The following is a 23,137-nucleotide window of genomic DNA, read 5'->3' as shown; positions in this document are numbered from 1 at the left end:
AGAAGAGTCTTTCAGGGGGTTGAGAAGTCACCGAATGATGTGATCTTGGATATCTTGGGTTTGTTCTTCTACTGGTGCAAATTGAACCAGGAATTTGAAGGAGTGTTTTTTGAGGACATTGTTTTCAAATGAGAGGAGTTATGCTCTTTTTCAGTGTTGAGAGAGCTGGGATGTTGTGTTTTCCATTTGTAGTTGTTTGTTCTTTGTCCGACTCTTTCTTTGTGCTCTTGTACTTTTAGGGGGTCATCTTGACCTCCAGCTTCTTCTTTAATAAATTTATACATTAAAAAAAAAAAAAAAAAAGATATTGCTCTAGACAAAAAAAAAATGGAGGAATAGGATTCATATAGCCAACCATGAATTGTTGGGATATGTGTCTGCACTAAGCAACCTAGTTCCCCATTGGGACCAAAATCAAGGGGAATTTTTCTTCCTAACCAACCTGTCCATATCAGAATAAAGTAACCATGGCCTCAGGTTAGGAATTGGACTTGAACACTAGGCTATATATATATATATGTGTATGTATGTATAATGTCGAAAAAGTTAGGCCTCTGGCTGATCAGATTGGTTGAACCTATAGGGTGTCATGCATATAAAAGTTTTTGAAGTAGGCTGGATGGAGAATTGGTTATCTCACTGGTTCCAGGAAACGGGAAACTATTCATTTTATTTTGGTTTGAATACTCCCTCTGGTGAGATGACAGTTTTGGTTTATACATCATTCTGAAATAGAGCATTAACATCTACTCCTTTGATGGCAGATTATAGACCTTTTGTAAGTGAGATTGCTGTGCTCATAAATTCTTCAACAGATTTGACACCTGAGTTCACGAAACCTTAATCCTTGGTCATCTCCTTTACTCGATAGGCCTGTTTCCTAATATCATTTACTTGATCTGTCTCACTTTCCATAGTTGTGATTGCACCTACTTCACTATCCAGGAATTGAGAAATTTTTTTGCTAACAATCACCTAATAACCGGACATCATAGCTGAATCTTTCTAACATCAATTTCCAACCATCTGCTACAAAATGCACCCATATATTTCGACTGTCGGATTAACAATGGCTCCTATTTGCAAATGAACCTTTGTTTGCTGTCTCACTCAATCTTCAAAACCTCCTTACAACCATTCCACTCAATATTAACCCCTTGCAGAAAATTCAACTGGCAACATATAATCTCCCTGCTAGTTGATCCTAAGCACTTCATGAACCCTGTCATTTAGGAAGCATGGATGGGGCTTAACAAACTATGTCAGAGAGCAAGAAATGGTAGAACTGCTTCATCTATAAGGGACGCACACTCCCTATCATCATTGTGTTTGAATTAGTCATTGAATCACTACTGGTGCACGTACTTGGGCTGCTTCAAGGAAGTTCTGTATTTGCTCATCTTCAACCCTCTAGATTGTGTGATTTGTAGTTAGGGAGGAATAAAAAGCAGTGCCATATGCTCCTCCACAAAGGAAAAAAGGACTGAAATATACTTCTCGTTTGCAACTTCACTGCAATGCAAAAGGGTGCTTGTCCGTTCTTGTTTATTTGAGTACTAAGTGGCATTTAGAGGATAATCGGAGGGAGCATTAGATGTTATAGGAAGGAATTGGTTTGGCAGGAAGGAGGCTCTGGAATGAATAGGGCAGTATCTGGTGGAAGTGACGGCATTGATATATTGTTGCCAGAGGTGATGGTGCCTTCACCACATATGCTTTGCGAATGTTTTAGAATAAGGAGAGCTCATCTCATAAGGTGATTTGGGAGATTTTGGGATTACTCTTCTTTTGGTCGAAGATGAGTAAGGACTTCGAGGGCGTGTGCTTCCAAGATTTTGGGTTCAATTGGGATACCATTTGTGACTCTCGTAGCCCCCCTTCGGGCGTGTAACTTCATTTTCCTTTGCTCTTTTTTATTTTTTTGGAATTTTTTTTTTCTTTGTTTTTGGCATGTTGGTGTTTTTTTTGTCTTGCAGTTTGCGGGGCTATCCCGGCCACCTTTTATCCCTTCTTTTCAATGAAAATTTTTATATTTATAAAAATAAAAATAAAAAAATGCTTTATGAGTGCTAATTAGAGGGGGATGAGATACATTTTTGAGTGCAGTAAGGAAGCTTTCCCCCACTTGTGTTTTCTTTTGGGCCATTGTAGATTAGTGAAAGGTGCATAGAGCATGGTGTGGTTGCACCCATTATTCAAATATAATTGGATTCACAACATAAGCAATCCTGGCTTACAGTTTATCTGGTGAGTTACGAAAGGGGAGTTATTTTCTTTTCCGTAATCATAGAATGGGTGAAGGTCTGGCTGCTTGCTTGGTATGAAGGCATATGCGCCATATGGATAGAAAGGGGCATCAAAATCTCGTTAGCTTACATGGAATTTTACTTCGATACATAATGGGTTCACAAGGAAGGGGTACATACAAGATCTTTCTTTTCCCATATTAATTAAGCATAGCCACAAACATTTTAACGATGTTATCTGTGGTCTCATTTTAGACATTAGTAATTATTATTTGTAGACTAAAGTTCTACTAAATCAAAGCATAAAAGCCAGGGAACTAGTAGGTCAAGAAGGCACATAGAGAAACAAGGTCAAAACCACAAAAGTAACAATAAAAAAAAAATACAGCACCACCCTCACTACTCACAAACAGATGCCAATCCAAGTAGGAAGATCTCGAAAAAAGAAAAAGAAAAAACCTCCTAAAATCCAATACCCATCATGTAATAGGGTTGGATTAGATAAAATTGTACCTAATTGTTCGAGAGACCCGATTATTTTGATATATTTTTTAAATAATACTCCATACAATCGATAAGTTGGAAACACCCAACTAGAACTGATCTAATTATTAGTTTTAGGCCTACAGCCACAATCAAAATAATTGATATGTATCAATCTTGTTGTATATTTTTTGGTGATTGCGTTCATACCTGAACCAAATAAAATAAACACGTGCATAGATTCAATGTAATAGAGAAGGAGACGGTGGGATTGATGAATGTAAAAGTAATCATCATCGTAGCCATATCCCAAAGATTTGGGGTTTGGTTAATGAATTATTTTACTTCGTTCAATTTTGTTGAAAGTTCTATTGAAAGTAAAACTTGACAGAGCTGAAATTAGAAATAATACATTCAAAAAAAATGTTGTAGTTTCAATATTTGATAAAATAAATGAAATTGATTGAGATGATTTGGTTCAAGAATATGATTGTGCTAGCTGAAAATTTGATTGAGATAACGAAAATGGATATGAATACACACGTTAATATAAGATAAGATTGAAGGGAAAAGGATTCTTTAGGATAAACTTTGATGATGATGATGACATTGAACTTGAGCCAAAACTGACCCATTAGTCTCATACCACACTTGTTGGCCCCACCAGGCGATTCACTGAAACCATTAGATTGGAATAGATGGGACAAATTTCTTTCCATAGGATTGCCCTTGATAGTGTAAATGGAAGGACCAATAGAATAGGACCCCACAGCATTGAATTTGTATGGTAGATCTTCATCAGATGTAAACTTTCATGATGAGTGATTAAATTATTTTTTTTGTGGACCCTTGGATCAATGATAATTAATGTTGACAATCTGAATTATGATCATACACGTAATACTTACCTATTTCTTGTTGATTCTATTGGGAAAATATGGTTCATTTCTTTCCACACGTTTGTAATCCCTCTTACATTTTCAGCCACACATTAGCCCATCCATTCCATGTCATATAGGATATCGTCCATCCCACCAATGAGAAGAAGCTTGTCTAGATAACCCATCCTCTCTTCCACCCATTATCCAATCTCTCTCTCTCTTCCACCAAACACTAACCACACATACACAAACCCACCCCCTCTCGCTCTCTCTTTATTAGAATCCTCTCTTTTACCATTATCTTATATTTCCCTCTACACAAAAAAAAAAAAGTTGCATCAACAAACCATAACAAATATGGCTAGTGTCACCTCAGCTGCTGTTGCAATTCCCTCCTTCACAGGCTTGAAGGTTGGTGCAATCACCAGAGTAATTAGCTCGTCGGCTAAGGTGTCAGTTCGACCTGCCCCGATGGTCGGTGTTAAGGCCTCACTCAAAGACGTGGGAATTGCAGTTGCAGCCACCGCTGCTAGCGCAATTCTTGCAAGCAATGCTATGGCAGTGGAGGTCTTGTTGGGAGGGGACGATGGGTCTTTGGCATTTGTTCCGAGCAACTTCTCGGTGGCTCCTGGAGAGAAGATTGTATTCAAGAACAATGCGGGGTTCCCTCACAATATCGTGTTCAACGAAGATGAAGTTCCATCGGGGGTCGATGTTGGGAAAATCTCCATGAGTGATGAGGACCTTTTGAATGCTCCTGGTGAGACTTATTCTGTCACCTTGAACGAAAAGGGTACTTACACTTTCTACTGTTCACCTCACCAGGGAGCTGGCATGGTTGGCAAAGTTACTGTTAATTGAGTTATCAAGACTATGATAACTTTGTAAGGAATATTTTCCTTTCTCTTTTTTATTGTTTGTTTTTTTTTTTTTTTTTTGTAATAACTTATGGGTTTGGGCTTTGTTGTTTTCCTTTACTTGAGACTTGAAGACTTGAGAATTGAGTAGTAGAATAATTAAAATCATATTCAGTGGATGGTTAAAAGATCTGGATTTTGGGATCGATCCCCATCAAACTCCAGTTTGAGCCAACCGAGTGAATCCCTTCCAATAATTCAATTAATTCAACTTGTATAAGTATGAATCGATTAGATTTAAATAAATAAAAAAGAAAAAAAAAAACCCAATAATAATAATATTCCTGTTTACACCTGGAATACTAAGATGCAACAAACAATAACAAATCTTACTTTTGATTCAGCTATAAAAAAATTACTTCTTTAAAAATTTTATGGCGGAGGGGTGTTAAAACTGGAACAGTAGATGATGCTACAGATACAAAATCTCATTTCTGCATCAACTGAAAAATATATAAATTAGAAGAAAAAAAGAAGGAAAAAACCCGAACGTATCTAATTTGTTGGTTGCCATAGTCAAGTTTTGCAAGAATCAGCCAGCTCAAATTGAATGTCGAGCAGTGGTTTATCTGGGACCCAATTAATCACATTATAGGCCAAGTCAAGTTGGGATTGAAACAATGATTGGTGGTGCATTGTTAAGCATCCCGTGTACTAGCTATGCTTTATCCCATATATAATGTGTCCTTAGGCTCGGGAAATTTACACCATTTCTCCGAGGAATTTTGTTTCATTGAAACTAGACAGGCTACACATGTTTTAGATAAAATCTATTCGACTGACTGTATTGACATTGTTCAAGATCATCTGATTGATTGCATTCTGTAACTCTCCAATCATATTTTGATTGGATTCCACCCAATGTATATGAGAGAAAAGGCCAGAGATGATGATTTATCAATGAGGTTAATAACTTTGATCACATACTCTAATATTAGACAATTAGGAAGAGACAACGGTCAAGAAGCATGCCTTCACCGATGATGATTTGAAGTCCACATTGTGACATGAAATTGCTGGAGAAAACATTACAACTCCCAAACTTAAACCACTAGCTATTGCATCACTAAGATCATACATTGTTATTTTCAAGTAATAACAACATCAAATAACCATTCACAAGCCACGATTCCCCTTCCCTCAACGCGATTGCAGAGTTCATAAATTTATCCATGGATTTAACAGAAGAACTTTTGAGGCCTTCAGAATCTCATGGCTTCTTGATGATGGGTATGCCCTGGCTCATTCTATCTAACACTGAGTTCCAACCAAAATGGCTTAGAAATGTACTGGTTGAATTGTGAGAGAATTTCCAACGGCCGTGCCCATTTATGTACCAAGAGTCCTTGTTTCTTATCTTCTATTCAACCTTCGAACCCATCAAGCAATCATTTGGCTTTAAATTCCTGTGTCATGCTAAATCCAATTGGTGGCACCAAATGAATGCTTCACCACTCGCCTCTAAACTCGTTGCTAATTCCATTATTTGTGACAAAGATAAGGTATGTTTAGAGCCAAAAGACGCATAAAATGGAGGCCGGTGGATGGAAATCGAGCCATTCGAGACAACCATGTCTATTGCAAGAAATTCTCTCAATTGATATAAGTTCCTCCATGCCCAAAATCATTCTTCTTGAAGCTACTTCTTCTTCCAGGAAAAGCAAACAAGCCCAATTGGCCAACCTGCCCGGCCACCCATTTTCCTACTAAAATACCTCATCCAGAACTTTTCAACCCGTCCATGGTATTCAACAAAGTACAATCGGATCTCAAGCAAATTGTAAAACTGGCAAGAGCAGAAAAGAGACCAAGAATCAGTACCATCAGTAAGGTTGAGATCGTCACTGAGTTGTGACCAATGAATTAGAGACACTTGGGGGAAGTCTGGCATTGAGAACTCATCATCATCTGTTTGACATCGTGGCATGTTTAATGAGATGAAGAAATACATGGCCATGCCATAACCTGCTCCTGCAACGAAGACATAATGAAATATTCCAAGCTTATTAGCGACATTAACAGTCAACTCTAAGAACATTTCAGCTATAATGCAGAGAGGAGCATGTCCATCTTGTTCGGTGATGTCCAAGAGAAGGTGGTAGTAAGGAGATTGGAGAGCCTCCAAGGCTTCTCGGTGTTCTTGGTACAGGGTGCTAAGGAAGGGAACCTCAGTGAGGCTTATAGTTGTATTGGGAGGGAGAGACGATCACAAGTTTCAGACATTGATAAGGGAGGTAACAAAGGTGATGGGGTTTCCCTTCCTTTGCTCTATAAGCCTTGCCAGTGCTAAGAAAAGGATGAGATGGCCTGTGCCATGAATGGGACCGTCTCCACATTCCTGTTTGCCTTTTGAAACATTGTAGACTCAAAGGTAAAACTCTGAATGGATGTATTTGCAGGAGAAAGAGAGGAATTTATAGAACAAAATATGGTACCGCTTCATACTGGGCTGATGTAGTCATTTTCGTACGCTAGCCATAACTTAACATTGCCGATTGGGCGAAGTGTGAGCTACCTTGCTATCTGACCTCGTATTTCCATCACAGAGGAGGGTACAGTTTCAATCATTGTTCTGTAGAGGAGGGTACAGTATAAAGTGACAAGCAACTTACCTGATATTTTCTGCTAGAAGGAAACGAAAAGAAAGAGCTATAAGAACAATGGTAGTGTTTGATCTCTGGAGACCAGCAAATTAAAATTCCAGACAGAGGTTCGCCCTGCTAACACTAATCAACAGGAAAGTAGATGCAAACCATTATTTTGGGCAACTCTAATGATGACAAACAAGATGCACCTTTTATTGTGTGACATTTTGATCTCTGGACTGAACACCAAAATCAGACAGGTCAGGCCCTTAACATATTTGGCTTCACAGTCCTGACGTCACCCAAAGAAAGTTGATCCACGATCATGTTAGCCAGACCACAAGCAATTGGTACTGCAAGACGATTATCTTTAAATGGTATGGGCAAGAGCAAGTATTTTTTTTGGCCAAGCACAAGACCTAGAAGCCGAGGACAAAAGGAGTGCCAAGAATCAAAATCTCTTTCATATCTTACAGATGGTTGGATGGTCCTCAAGATTTGTGTGGCATGAATTCTAACGATCATAAGTGGTTCAGACCTTGGAGTGACAATGCAATTACATCCATAACAACACATGCTTGTTACCATTTCAAAAGAAACATGACTAACCTCTATCAAAAACTAAAAATTATTGTTTCAATTTTCAATCACATTGGTCCTGTTTATTTGTAAAACATGAGGGAATGCAAAAAGAGGTGTTGCATCATTCGTACTGTACACCTAAAAATTACATCATTTAACTGTTACATTACAACATCATGGGGTGCACTCAATCCATCAAAACACGCTGGCAAACTCTCGCTACTTTTTTGGGGGGCCCAGCCCAAATGTTAATAAAATGAGTGGAAACTATGTCGTTAGAGAATCTGGAAGGTTGGTAAATGCACCCATTATCTTACCACCAAAATCTGGGAAATTCTCATGTCCAGGTAAGGGCCCCACTTTCCCATCAGCATCTACCTGGACTGGGTACTTAAGAAGATGGCCACACAAAGTTGTCATCTCCTCAGCTGTGTATCTTTCCCAGTTCTCTTCAGCTATCTTGTTCACGCTCTTCACACACTCCAAACTTTGAGGCTCCTTGAAGAGATCATCCAACATACCGAGATGCTCTGCCCACAGTGACATCCTATATCCATATATCTGCAGGCACACCACTCATTAGTCATTGCTACAGTTTTTTTATTCAACCAAGAAAGCAACTTTGAACAATCAAATACCACAAGTATGCCAAAAAATAATGAGAAAAATCAAACATGAAGAAAAAAAAATCAACAACCTCGCCTCGTGGATGTTCCTTCTTGACAGCCCATGTGTGATGAGCCTGATAAGCACCCATAGCTATCTCTGTGTCTCTGTCACCAGCCAAAGATCGTTGGTTTATGTTGGCAGACCCCATAATTACATACTCATCATCTACTACCATTCCTTTGGCATGAACATAAATCATAAACCTCTGGTACTTTTGCACACCTGATGCCTGAGGAGAATTTTTAATACCCACTGTCAAATTTCTTATAAATTATGAAAGAAGTTGCAGATTCATGCTTGAAGCTCTAGGCTCATGTCATAATTCATTTGAAGCTTTGGGTTCAAGACAATCATTTGATCAATTGAACTAAGACAAAACTTTAAGTACTCCACATAATCATATATGCAGGTCAACTTACCACCAGAATTGACAGACAAACAATCTACAAGATAGAACAGTGGGGAAGATTAATTGGATAGATAATTCACACAACTACAGTAGGAAAATTTATGTGGGCAATTTGTATTTTATGTCAAAGCAGTGTACTATAACTACATGTTAACATATGGAAGAAAAAACTTGAAGATACTAAATTTTAAATGAAATTCAAGCAACATTGAAGCTTTAATAGCAGAAAAAAATGGGGTATTTTTCCGATATAATAATTGAAGACGTATCCTTTTGGTTTTGATTATAATGAAGGATAGAATTAACTAAAACCAGCACAAAGCTGTCTCATTCAATATGATTACCACATCACTATTAGCAGCAGCTTCACTAGTTGACCTCGGCGTTTCCTCAGGTGCTTCCCGCTTACCAAGACAATAAAAATTCAGGTAGTCTTGTGGATGAGATTTCTCAAGCTGCGTGGATTTTAGCTCCCGTGCAACAATATCATACATCATTTGCATTGTCTGGCTCTGCATGTTACACATATTAAAATTAGATATGGTTCAAGATTGATTGAATGGCGAAATAGGATTCATGTCACCAATCTGGAGATTAGGCATGGCACTAGATGAGGATGTACTTTCTATATAAGAGTTCTATTAGAAGTTTATGTTACATATGTATAAATATACTTTTTCTATGTAAAATGTATCAAACTGACAAAAATCAATTGAAGCTTTTGAAAAAACAATGCTGATGCATGGTCAATAAGAAGTGTAGGCGAATGAAAATATTTTTTGTCATTTCTCAGTAGTGCCGTGGGAATATGGCACTCCAAATTTCAAAGCATCTCAACAGTCTTCTAAATGGTCTAGTCTGGCTTATATTTTGAGGTACCAATGGCAATCATTACCAAGAACTACATCCCTGCTGGTTAGCTTTTAAAAAAGAAGAAGATAGGATTCAGGTATGACTTCCAATTATGCAGGAAACTAGAGAACAAACTGAACAACTAATAGGAGAAGATGTGTCTGATATGATATTTCATTACTAGTTGCAAAGGGTATGGGCCAAAATATCAATATTTAATCATGGTTGTTGAAAATGTAGTAACATGTCCACTTAAATATGTTAAGAATGAGTAATTTATTACCTGCCAGTAGAGAATTTCTTGTACAGCATTAGAAGAGGGAGCACCCTCAGGCCACATTGGTATGACAATATACACTGTAAATCTTTCATTCGCTCTTATTTTACTAGCAATCTTCAATGCCAACTCCATTGGGATAAGATTATTAGCACCTGATTATACCAAAAAAGCCGAACTTCAGGAAAAAGCAATAGTAGTAAATGAGTGGGAAATACAAAAACGTCAGTTTGTGATACGTATTGGGATAAATATAATAGAACCAATAAAAAAAAGGTTAAAATATTAATAAGGTTGGTGAACCCATCAAGTACCATAATCGCGAATCATGATAGCATATTTCAAATATAAAGTACAGAGGAGTGAAGTCAGAGCGAATTGAAAGTTATTCAACTAATCGTAGTATATAGTAACTTTTTTTTTTGCCAAGTGAGCAGATTGAAAGTTATTCAACTCATCGTAGTATATAGTATCTGTGAACAAAACATGGTCATGAATCACATGATCTTTGAAATAATACATATACGCATTATATAAATATCAATATAGCTGCATAAGTGACAGTATATTAAACATAGAAAGAAATATAAAAATTGCAGGTATAAAACAATGCTACGTAAACTACCTTCACAAGCATTCTATTCCATTGGCACTTCTAACCATGTAAGAAAAAGATTTAGTAGCTGCAATGATAAACATTTCTTCAAAACATGCTGACCTTCCAGAAAAGGATTCACACAAAAAAGGCATCCAAGTTTCTTGATAAAAATAAAATAAAATTACAAGAACTGCGATACAATTAAGATGCACAAGATTTCCTATTGAAGATGCAGGAGATCCACTATTGGAGGAATTCTGAGTCACGGCTTGAGTCTTCAAGCAAATCTAATTATGGGGAAGTTTGAAAACAATGTTTGTCAACCCTCCTACGAAGGTAATGGCATGGGATGATGTCCTCACTGGAATAGTAAAGGTCATTCCACTTTGAACCCAAATTGGATACATGGAACGGTTGTAACTATCAATCCTAGAAGTGTTACAGTAATGGAGCCAAGTCATTCCAGCCAACCAAATACTATTGATTGATGTTTTCTTCAACCACATCAAGAATTCAAAAGTATTTAATGAATTTTCTAAGGGTAACTTGGCCACAAAGAAGTCCTCTTTTCTGTTGTCAAGATCCTGTGAGGCAGTGAAGGGCCTGGGTGGGATGAACTGTCTTGTCAATTTTGCCCTAAAGGAAAGTGTGGACAGAGAACCAAAAATATTAGCAAAAACTGTATTCTGAGTCTCCCAAGCTGAAACATAGAAAAAGAGATCACCACTTCCATTTTGGAGGCTGAAATGCTATGGCTAGTCTTTTGTGGAATAGGTAGAAATCTGAGAGGACTGAAAATAAAACTAAAAACAACCATAACACATGGCCAGATTTTGTGCCTGGAGATGCTACTTTACCTATTTCATTCCATAGAATCTTCCAACTTGCTTGGGATCTTAACTAAAATATGCAATTATGAGGAAGATTTTAGAAAATACATGATTCCATAAAACCCGCTTTGAATCCCTTTCCACATGTCTGAACCTGAAGTGAAGTTAATACCCCTAATTGGCATAAAAGAGAAATGGCATGGAACCTGACCCCAATGGTAGTTTCGCATTAAAATGTCTACATTAGTCTTTACTAAATAATACCTCAGACCTTTATCTCTGTATCCAGAACCCAAGGATCTCCTTCATGATGATATGGTTTGTTATCCACAGAAAAGTTCTCACTAGTTGAAAGAAAAGTAGCATTTAAGATCTTGCACTCCTTTTAAGATGGCATACCTGAACTCAATCTATTTAGAGGCCATTGAATTCGAAATGCCTGAATATCTTTTCTTTTTTTTTAATACCGATTTCATCTTCATTGACTTCCACACTGTCCCGTCCCCCTCACAAAACTATGGGCCCTATGGTGCAGGCTTACGGGAAAATAGGGAGGGAGAACATGAAGTGTGCTCTATTCCCTCAACAATATGAAACATTTGGTTGAACTGAGGGCTAGACTGCTAGGGTCTATAAAGACAGTGTACGCAAGACTGTAATTCGAATGATCATCCAGGATATATCAAACACTTTTAGTCAGATTCTAAAATTACGTTTCCATTAGTCAGCTAAGATGGCTAGATTGAAGTCTACAAACTTATCCTTCAGTTAGACCTCGGGACATTTGTTTGCCTTTTTGTGAGGAGGGATCAAACTAAGTTTTGATGGAACTAGCAAAAAGAAAAGATGTAGGTAATAGTGAAGGCGAGTAATTGGCTACAACGGGGACTATTCCAAACAACAATTATGGATATTGCACACATGGGACAAGCTAGAGCTTCCCAAGCTATAATTCAACCTTGTGAAACAAGATTACATTCTTCACTTTCCGTCCCCTTCACCCTTCGGGTGGAAGAGAATCTGTGTTGGCAAGTAGATGGTCAGAGAAGGATCTCAAACTTGGCATTTCCATCAACTTTTAGAAGATACAGAAATCTCTCTCAAATTTTGTAGTTGGCCTTCTTACCCATATTCACAGAGAGAAAAGAAGGCAGGAAAAGGGTACTTTCATCTGTTTCCACAAGGATAGGACTTGATATTTTCCAAAAACCAATGCATACACGGGAATCGTGCCCATTTCTTTTCTCTTTCTTTTTGATCGGTATTCTACCCATTTCTTAACCTCTGACAAGTAATTCTGTTGCATGCATCCATACATGAGCATGTTTGTATAAAGAAGTGTATGATAATCAAATACCTACCAATATCCATACCTATAAAAAGGGGAAAGAAAGTATCCTAACCATATCTATATACCCATATTCATATCATATTCTACTGGTATTGATACTTGACTAATAAGAAATTAACAAAGGAGTTTAAAACAATCCCTAGTTGTATCACATAGTATGTATACTTCGTAAGGGACAAGGCCCTTTTGCTCTTTTTCTGTCTTTGAAAATAAACCTTACCAAAACAAAGAAAAAGTGATATCCTTGAATTTATGTCATAATAATTCACCTAATACAAAGAGTTCCACATGGATTCAGAATAAGAATTGAACAAGTATGCGTTCCACAGATTCTGATTAATAGGAGATAATCAGCTTGTTATCAGACAATCACTTATTCATAAGCCACTTCCTATCTCATGGAAATGAGGACATGGCCTTCATTGAAATTTAAGAATTAAACTTGGACATGACACCAATTCTGGAGTACCTGAGCCAAAAAATTTACACCAACTATGCCTTTCTAGATTTCATCTGTGCTTGAGATGAGGCTTCGTTATCTAAGAAGTTCCCCATCTTGAACAGCTAGAAGCCATCCATGATTTTGAGGGATCACAGTACTTGGGAACTGGGATGTGCGGTTAAACAAACAACCTCCTAAGGACTTAATTAGGAAGGATACAAAACTTGATTGATGATAAAGATTCGTAAAGAAATATATAGAGTTGAGTATGGCAACCAGGAAATGGTGGGATTTGCATCAGTAGGAGATGAAAATTTATCCCTTAACTTGCTTCACAAGTTAAAAATGATATACTCATGAGGTACATGCACAGCATCTCAATTCATTCTTAAGAATTATTATTTCTCCTTTCAACCTTGACCACAATGAACTGAAAATTTTAAGTCATTGAATCATTAACAACAGCACGAACTTCAGAGGATTTGGATCAAGAAGCAAATACATTGCAACTGGATCTTGAAAATATACATCATGTGAAGAATTAGTTAAGTTTATGTACATGAAAAACTGTAACTTTGATAAGAAAATGATAAGAGAAGATGAACATGGACAATTCGTAACCAATTGATCAAACTTGATAACTCAGCAAGATAGCAAAAAAAAAAAAGCTCAGTATGGCCCCCTAGGCTACTACATAAAATGCTCCATATCGATGTGATTCAGCAAAACAGATCTCTTTGCTCTGAGCCACGAAATGTTTTCTACAGAATATGTAAAACATAAAGAACATACAATTTAACCAAGAATTTGCTTCCAACCTGAATCTTTATAAGATGGCCACGCATATGACGATCCAAGAAAATATTGGTTTTCAATATATATGAAGTGTTTGGCAGATCTGATCGCCTGGATGTATGCGGTTTGAATGCTTCTATCTATCACCAGATCTTTTGCACAGACAAGGTTCTGCAATAGAAGAATTTCACAAAGGTCTTCCCAATATCAGCTCAAGAAAAAATGTGAGCTTTGATATGGTGGACTACTGAAATAAACTACAATTCCCTTGTAAAAATCCTGGTCATCAACCCAAAAAGATGGTGCTACCCTATTCAACATAAAAGGTTGGTTCCATCTGAGTAAGACATAGGAAAAAAAAAGTAAGTAGAAAGATAAACCTGAGGCTGAGCTTTATGAACATCTTTTGTGGGGAATCCTTTTACTGATCCCGAGTCAATAGATCGGAAAATCTGACAAAGTAGATACACACAACAAATATTCGTTAGTCCCGACCAATAAATCAAATAATAGAAGTTTCTCGATGATGAGAAGCTTGCACTGTCTAACCTGAACATGCCAGTTTTCAGGATCAGCTTCATCGCAAACCCTTAGGATAGGATCATCCCGTGGACCAGATGGAGAAGGACTAAGTATCCATGAAATGCGTTCTATCTTTAACAAAGCATCATCATGCCAATGAGAATGAGATATCTTTCTGAAGCGCCGTCCAAGCTCTGACCATTTATTTGCTTTTCTCCAGCGCTGCTCAAAGTTTGTAAGCACATCATATGCAGCAGGCCCATCAATTTTGCAGTGCAAATCGTGCCATGGTTGCCTTGGTCCCTTGGTTCCTGCCTATTGTATACAACAGAGAGACAAATACTTCAGCTGACAAGAAAATTTGCCAAGAAAACATTAAACAGAGAACTCTCATGATCCATTTACAGTTGTTGATGCTTTCATAATAATAGAATAATGATGGTATTCATTCTCCAAAAATCATTTGAAGGCACTTTCTTCCATGGAAGAAAGTATAACACAACCAAGTTAACATGCAAATGTTTGGGAAAAAGCTGTAAAAGGCAAGCAACAAAAGAATGTAATTTTGTATATTACTGCATAAGATAAATCGTCATCCTCATCCAAGCCCTGGCCCAAAGATTTGGGATCGTCTAAGAAAATCCTGCTCCTCAATCTCTGGCACGCTAATTCTATTAACATGACATTTCTTAACTGCCCAACATCACCTCCATAAAGTATAGCTGGTCTTGCAATCGTCTTGTAAAATTTCCCTTTTAATTTGATTAGTACGTGACCGTCACATAGTACTCCAGAAGTGAACCTCCACTTTATCCAGCTATGGTTCTCTGGGCAACATATTCCACAATCCCTACATGCTTATGTATAACAGACCCGAGATAACAAAATAGGTCACTTCGGGGCATTTCTAGACCATCAATTTCTATTGGATATGGACGCACGCACACAAAAACAAAGCAATAAGATACATACATACACGCACATGATCCCAGGTCTTTTAAAAAGTATTGAAAACCTTGAGTTTAAAACATATCCAAGTAACCAAGTTAAACAAAAATGCTGAAAGTACAAGGACTGAATGAACTGAAGAAATACTCACGGGAAGTGTAGGATTGTGAAAATCATCCTTAAATACAGTATCAAGATCACGAAATAATCTATGCTCAGGTGTATCGTAGCGACCATCACAAAGATCAAGACCTCCTAAAAAAGTGGTGATCTTCCGGTTATTTCCAGATGCTTGTGTATCCACAAGCACACATTTTTGATGGTGCGTAAAGAGGGTTCCAACAACCTACACATAGACATCACAAAAAATAGCATCAGAAGGTTGTACAACTCAAAAGGGAAATCTTTTCATTTTTATTGAATTATTATAACAAAAAGAAAGCAGAAAAGTAAATTTCAGAATATGGAATTCTGCATGTACAAAGATTGTCAATTTAAAATTGTATGATAAGAAGTTAAAAAAAAATTAGGCTAGACCCATAGCTTAGTCGGCTTGACGTATTGCAAAACAACTTAAGAGGTCGTGGGTTCAAATTCAGTTTACCCATGAAAGAAAAAACAACAAAAGCAATTTAGCTAATAACATGCCAATGAGCACATGGGCTCTACTGAATATTCCACATAGATATAAAGATATAACCCCTCCCCAACCCAAACATATACATTCATCTGCACCACCAACCTGTTTTGCTACTATGACCCTCACATACACATGATGACCTTTCACCAGAACTGAAATGACAAACTACCAATTCAGGAGCATTGACATGTTGCTGACTAAATTCTCTTAGAAATCATGCTACCCATGATCTTCATGATAGTAACTGCTCCAACAGCATTAAAAACATGCTAAGCCCTTAAGAAGCTGCATGTCCACGATGTAGCCTCTTCAAGTTTTACACCTGGACAGAAGAAATCCCTTCAAGCCCACTAGGCATATTAATATCCAAACCATGTCTAACGTGGAAATTCTATGAAAAGTTGCGTAAATTCATTGCATGGTTACGAATTATCTTTCTATCTGTTTGACATCAATTGGAGGCAAAGCATGTATTTTTTTATTACATTATTCTAGTTTTTCTTTTTAATAATGAGAAAAAATATGGAGATGTGTATTCAAACAATCTTAGTAGCTCTCCAGGCCAACAGGCAGATAAACAGCAGTCTGAACCAGGCATATCAGGAGTGTCAAAATTTCTGAACAATCAAGAGAAAGAAGTCAAGTAATCTGAGAATATTCTGATCATGATCGACAAAGATATCCCACCCCCTAATCCTCTGTGTTCCTCTTCAGGATCTGGGAATGACTTGTGCACATCTGTCTTAAACACGCCATTGATCCATGGGTGAAACTAAAGTCGGTCACTCAACGCCTTCATCATCTAAGAGGTTGATTTGAAAAATAAAACGAAAGCAATGCACAATTGATTCCTTATCCAGTACTTATAGTCAATCTGCTTTGAAATGAAATGAATTTCTGGAGAATCAAAGAAATTATGGCACACCACAACCCTGGCAGGGCACAGCAAGTAAGTCACCGGCAGAAAAGGATAGACCCAAAAAAAATTCAAGCTTCAATTTCCCGATCCCCAATTATGAAGTTAGTTATTGACTAGTTAATTATTTCAGGCCATGTCAAGCTTTCAAGGATATCGGAAAGAAAAACTACATGGTGGACCAATCAATGAATAACCTTGAACCAACATAAACAAACAGGCATCTTAAATATTTTCTTTCATCAGTATTGCATACTAAAAAAATCACAAAATAAATCATCTGGTAGCTTACCTAAGTTGCACATTCTTGCCTTTCAGTGAATATTTATCCACAGAAAACGACGACCAAGAAAATTTAAGAAACAACAATAGTTTCTCTGCAGGTATCAGATGGTTCGTCTCAAAACAAAGTTTACAAATTGAATAACTTTACAAGCAAAGTGAACTCATGTTAATGTGTCCATCTGTGTACATGATGCAGTCACATTATCAAATAAAACAATCGCAACAAATTATATAGAAGTAAAAAAAAAAAAAAACAAAAAAAACTGTGATGGTATAAAGCCTGCCTGTTGCTTGAAAAAACTAAGCTTATTGCTGGCATAACGAGGTGACAACACACAGATGACCGATGAATGCTTGAAAAACTTCCGTGTTTCTTCATCATGGGTTTGCATCATTCCTGCCTGCACCGAAAAGCCATAACATATTAAAATTGAGAACGGATAGAACTGAATAATGTTATTAAAAACAACCTGCAACCAATTAGAAAGGTTATTATTAAGTTACTAATATTGAAGAAATCATCATTAAAGTCTTATCCAAAAAATTTAGGATAGTTTGGACAAATCCTTCCCTTCGTTCATTTCTGTCTAAAGCCATGGTTTAATAAGATTACAAATAAACATAGATATATGTGGGAAATAAGCCATAGTTAATAAAAGAAATAAAACAATTTAAAAACTTGCTTCACAAATACACCAAGCTACGTAACAAAGACAAAGACAAGTGTGTCAGTGTTGGACACGGGAACAAAGTGTAAAACATGATTAGCCGACTTGTCCATACAACCTACTCAATATGTTGAGAGGCATGTCTTTTTTTATAGCGGTAGAATTTAAAGTATAAGATATAAAAAATTTATATTTCGACAAGTTTTTTCCCTATCAAGTGCAATTAGATATGCAATATTATATAAGATATAAAAAGTTCACATTATAATATTAAATATTAAAAGGATAATTTTTGAATTCAACAAATTAACTAATGTGGATATAGAAGTGGTGTGTTTGTAATTTTATTCATTTTGACCAAAAGGACCCTAATAATTAGTAAGTTTAAATGTATTGCAAGCATAGTGACAAAGTTCGGATTCGGCACTTATTCGGAGAGGGGGGTCAATTCAGATGAATTCGGGAAAGTTTCGGAACAAAATCGGGAAAATTTCGGAAGTAAAAAAAAAATGTTTTTTTTTTTAAATAGGTGCATTATGCACATCAATGAACAAAATTATAGACATAATTACGATAGCTCCATAATTTTTAGATTGATAAATTTGATATAAGGATAATATTCAGCACAAGAACAAAAAATAGGCGTTTATCAATATTAAATAAGAAGCAGATATACTAAAACCTTAGAATACTCAATAAACTATGCTGAATAATATTTTAAAAATCGAACCAATGATTGGATTAAAAAAAATTAATTGGTTATACCCTGGTCTGACCTTGATTCAATTTGGTGGGACTGATTTATATTTATTAAAATATTTAATAGAGAGAATCTTTATTTAGTGTCCTAAAGAGGTAACACTCACAAAGACCAACAGTTCAATATCTAATTTTCTTATTTTAAAGTAAGCTACTGGCCTCAAACAAGTCCATCAAACACATAGCTGCGGTAGGAGGGTTACGCCTAAAGACTTTCAACAGGATATCTCTAGGAAACAACTCATCCCTAGAAAATTATGTTTTCCCAACCATCCCCTTATGTTTGATGGTTAGAGAAGTCCTGAACACAAAGAAGTATCCAACTTCAAAAAAACAAACCATCAACTTCAACCTCCCTATTAATCCTATTTCGTTTTTGAGACTTACAAGGTTGAAGAAGATTGAACTTGGGGTTGAATATGATGGGTTTTTTAGGGGAGTTCTGATTTTTCTTAATTCCCAAAAAATCCATCAATCCTCCATAAAAACACTAATGTTCTTGAGATTGAAGGTTCAAGAAGATGGGATTTTGGATTTGTCATCACTAGAGTATTGATTTTCGCTAAAAACCCTATCTGTTTTGAGTGTTCAAGAGAACCATAAAAAAAAGGGTCTATTTTATAAAGGCATCTACGTAGAAGAAGAGGAGAGGTGGAACTGTTTATGCTGAACTAACCAATGTTTTCTCATTAATTGGCGAACAAACAATTTAATCAGCGAATTGATGATTTAAACGATTAATCGCAGATTAAATTGTTGGACCCTCAATTCTGCAACTTTGTCCGATTTTTTCCAAAAAATTGGCGAGTTTTGTGACTATAATTGCAAGAGCATTTTTGGGAACAATTTTTTTGTGTCAACAGCCCACTACTCCGCCTTCTCTCATTATAATTGTGTACTCATGGGATTTTGGCTTCAGAAGGAATTTAAATGGTTGGGAGTGTCATGCTGTTGCATCCCTTATTTGCTTAATTTCTCTTGCCTCCATGTTCTCGGGAGAGAATGATCTTATGGTTTGGAATGTGTCGGCAATGGAAAATTCTGTGTGAAATCTTATTACGATTCTTTTGCCACCCCCTCCTTTTTTCCCAAAAAGTCTATTTGGGGTCCAAAAGTCCCTTAAACTATTACAATCATAATAGAGATCATCTACCATTCCTGAACCCATGACAAACATTACAAAGCTACTTAATCTGAAAGACTAAAGTGAAATTAGAACACCACGCATTCTATGTTTTGTGACAATCACATATAAATGTGTCAGTGTCCGACATGAGCCTCTGAGAAGCATGAGTCCGTAGTTCTGTATCCATGTATTATAACATAATATTTTAGTAGTATCCAATCAAAAATGTTTTAAATAAAATGAAGAAAAAATAATGTATGGAAAGTACAAGAAAACATTTCCATATATCATTGTGCTATCAATTACCTCATAAATAAGTAGATTTATAAGAGACAAGACTATAAAACAATTAGACTATAAACAAATGTCCCATAACAATAAAATTTTAACTGGATGCAAATGTATGTTAAATGCACTTTTTGTCAATGTAATAATTTGGACAAACAGCATTAATAGAAAGTTTGAGGAAAAAAAGATGTAAGTTATGTTTAACTTTAGCTTTCTCGTATAAACTTAGAAATTTGTAGGGATATTGAGTTGGCAATTTAGGGAATTTTGAAATTTTGTGCAAAGTGGGGGTTCCAATATTTAATTGGAGGATAGTAATGAAGATGATGAGATGTCCTCCTCCGTTGCCTAAGAAATCAAAAGCGAAGCTCATTCCATGTAGGTTTCATCTTGATTTGGCAAAGGAAGAGAAGAGTTTGCATAAACAATTCCAGATTACCTTAAGAGATATGAGTGAGAAGCAACTTAGTTTGAGGCTAATAATGCTTTTCAAAGCATCTCTCTCTTATTTTTTATTATTGATCTCTCTCTTATTAAGAAAGTATTCATTCAAGTTTTCTGATAATGTATTTAAAATGAGCTGTGATTTTCAGACTCGAGTATTTTCACTTGGTCTGACATGGCAAGGGTACAAAACTGTTGCTCGGTTTTTTCGGGATGCTTTGAGATGCACAAGAAACTGTTCAACAGTTTTGTGCCCTTGCCACGTCAGACCAAGTAATACACGAGTTAGAAAATCATTAGCCATTTAAAATTTCCTTTTGCCACAGAAACAAAAACCTTTGGTTTTTGAATTCAGATTAAAAGTACAAAGTATCAAATAAGAAATAAGTTATAGCCACATATTGAAGATTCTATATAAACTTGATTGACATTAGTAGCATCATCATTATCAATGCAGTCAACCATAGTTCAGTTGGTCAGCATGTTGTAATACAACTTTGAGGTTGTGGTTCAAGTCCAGCTTACCTATAAAAATAAATAAAACCTTTTCCTGAATCCAAATAACTAATTAATAATATGGCATCTAAACCAATATAATTCAATTATAACACGAAATGCAATATAGTTTCCTTAATGAGAAAATATCTAATAACCCTATTCAAGTCTCCTGAGTATTCTTGCACACAAAATCATGGAGATTGTTTTTCCTTCTTTATAAAAGTATCAATTTTTAAATGAAAAGTTGGCAATAGCCAACCAATTCAAAAATTTAGTCAAACCCATTCTTAGTTTAGCTATACTAATCATGTGAATCACACAGAAAATAGAATGACAAACAAACAAACAAACAAAAATCCTCATGATACATTCCTACATCTCCAAACGACGAGCAAGCAAATGAACAAAAATTGAGAAAATTTTCCACTAGTAATAATATATATATATATAATCCATTGTTATGAGAATAATCAGATAACAAGACATTTTGTTAGTAAAATATCTTACAGTATTGATGAGGAATTTGTCGTGGGAAGTCTTATCATCCCAAACCAACATAAGCACTCGAACTCCTTCCTGAGATTTATACCTAAGCAACTCGCCAAGAGTTAGATCCCCACCGGGAGGCAAAGGCCTTGTCCGCTCCCTAACCAACTTGACCTTATCATAAATAGACCAACCAACAATATAAACTAAGTGATGAGCTTCCAATATAGCATGACAAATATCTTCCCAACACTGCCCTTGCCTGTAAACCATCCCATTATCCAATTCAATCTCTGGAACCTGCCCAGGAAGACAATGGGCGTCCTGATACAGCTTTACCAATCCTCCTTTCTTTATTGGAAAATAAGTATTTCGAACACCTAAATGAGCTGGATCTCCAGCAATTCCATGCTTATAAAGGGGATTTTTCTCAGAAGGTACAAATTCCATATGTAGGTTAAGAGCTGAATCTGGCTTAGGTGGTTTGCCGTTCGGCCCCCTCACAGTAAACCAACCACTAATAACTTCTCCAGACCTAATTTTCTTAGCAGAAATCGAAACGGTTCCAATTAATTGAGCTCCAAACACATCGTTATCCTTCACTTGAAATTCAATGTGGGAGACTGGATGAGCGAGAGGGATTTTAAACTGTTCGTCCCATGTAGGGTTTTGAGAATTGGGGATAACTCGAGTTCGAGCGACTGTAGCTGTGGCAAGGCTGACTTTGACGTACGGATCACTTGTGATGATTTTCCGGTGGTGACTACGTTTCCGTTGTTCGCTGGTTGTGCACGGAGCTCGGCAGGGTTCACATACAGTGAGACAACGGCGGAGATGTTCGGTAACTAAATCCATGTTGGGTAAGTCTCGAGCACCGATAATCTTTAATAGTAAGTCTCCGTGGAGAAGAATTACCTGATCTGAAATAGAATCGTCCGCCATGGAAGCTGAGATCTCAAGGTCTTCGTTTGAACCAGAAGCCATGAGAGTTGCAGATGTTAGAGGTTATAAAGAAGAAAAAGAATCGAACAAGTAAAGCACATTAGGTTAGGTTTGCTTGTTTTCGATAGTTTGAACTTTCGATCAGAAGAAATTCGATTGGTTTCTCGTTGCAGAGAATATCGCCCATGTGAGAGTTTTTCTCTGTTTTTTTTTTCAATAAAATATAATATTTTTTTTTTCACGTACTAACTGTAGAGAGGTGAGAATGCGAGATCGATTGTAGATGGTGGTCGTTCAGTTACATTACATAATGTAAAGTTTATTAATTAGGAAAATTTACCAGTAAGAAAAAAATGAAAACTTTAGACGACCACCGACACTTGTCAAATGTAGAGAGTCGTTATTTTAGTGTGGCAATGAAGCAACACCTGGCGTAGTGGCGTTCATGTCGTTGAAGGAATGGAAGGTAGGGGCCTGTTTGGATACCAGGAGTAGAACTACTCTTCCAAAGAACAGGAGCTGAAGTACTCTATGGAGGAGCTGGAAAAGTAATTCTGTGTAAAAAGGGCGTTTGGCAATCAACTCTGTGCAGTACTGGCAGAAGTATTTTTGTGCTGGAAGTCTGTTTGGGAACCATGCTGACTTCTCATGACTTCTAGAAAAAAGACCAGAATACCCTTATATTATACCAGTTACTG

At 36.6% G+C, this 23,137-nt stretch overlaps 2 protein-coding genes across 2 annotated transcripts; one reads left to right on the top strand and one right to left on the bottom strand.

Moving 5' to 3' along the window:
• Window positions 1-3,868: 3,868 nt before the first annotated feature.
• Window positions 3,869-4,587, top strand: LOC147407598 (plastocyanin). Its single transcript, XM_086436241.1, has one exon. It carries the CDS (start codon window positions 3,968-3,970, stop codon window positions 4,469-4,471), a length of 504 nt encoding a protein of 167 aa, XP_086292367.1. The 5' UTR covers window positions 3,869-3,967; the 3' UTR covers window positions 4,472-4,587.
• Window positions 4,588-7,699: 3,112 nt separating this feature from the next.
• PLDDELTA (phospholipase D delta) lies at window positions 7,700-22,736 on the bottom strand. Its single transcript, XM_086436239.1, has 10 exons — window positions 21,519-22,736; window positions 17,513-17,629; window positions 15,539-15,733; window positions 14,467-14,754; window positions 14,298-14,369; window positions 13,941-14,088; window positions 9,908-10,056; window positions 9,117-9,284; window positions 8,392-8,592; window positions 7,700-8,255 (listed from the first exon to the last, which is right to left on the bottom strand). The coding sequence occupies exons 1-10, from the start codon at window positions 22,479-22,481 to the stop codon at window positions 7,962-7,964; spliced, it is 2,595 nt and encodes an 864-aa protein (XP_086292365.1). The 5' UTR covers window positions 22,482-22,736; the 3' UTR covers window positions 7,700-7,961.
• Window positions 22,737-23,137: the final 401 nt, after the last annotated feature.

This window comes from Akebia trifoliata, chromosome 3 (genome assembly GCF_017979445.1).
Source record: "Akebia trifoliata isolate Shusen 1 chromosome 3, ASM1797944v1, whole genome shotgun sequence".
NCBI classification, from domain to species: domain Eukaryota; kingdom Viridiplantae; phylum Streptophyta; class Magnoliopsida; order Ranunculales; family Lardizabalaceae; genus Akebia; species Akebia trifoliata.
Note: the sequence above shows the minus strand (reverse complement) of the source record. Positions and strands in the feature narration are given on the sequence as shown.

Coding starts and splice junctions, on each gene's coding strand:
- LOC147407598 (XM_086436241.1), top strand. CDS start 3,968: ATGGCTAGTGTCACCTCAGCTGCTGTTGCAATTCCCTCCTTCACAGGC.
- PLDDELTA (XM_086436239.1), bottom strand. CDS start 22,481: ATGGCTTCTGGTTCAAACGAAGACCTTGAGATCTCAGCTTCCATGGCG. Junction 14,755..15,538: donor TTCACAATCCTACACTTCCC/GTGAGTATTTCT, acceptor TGTATACAATAG/GCAGGAACCAAGGGACCAAG. Junction 10,057..13,940: donor GCCATCTTATAAAGATTCAG/GTTGGAAGCAAA, acceptor TGGTATAATCAG/GTGCTAATAATCTTATCCCA.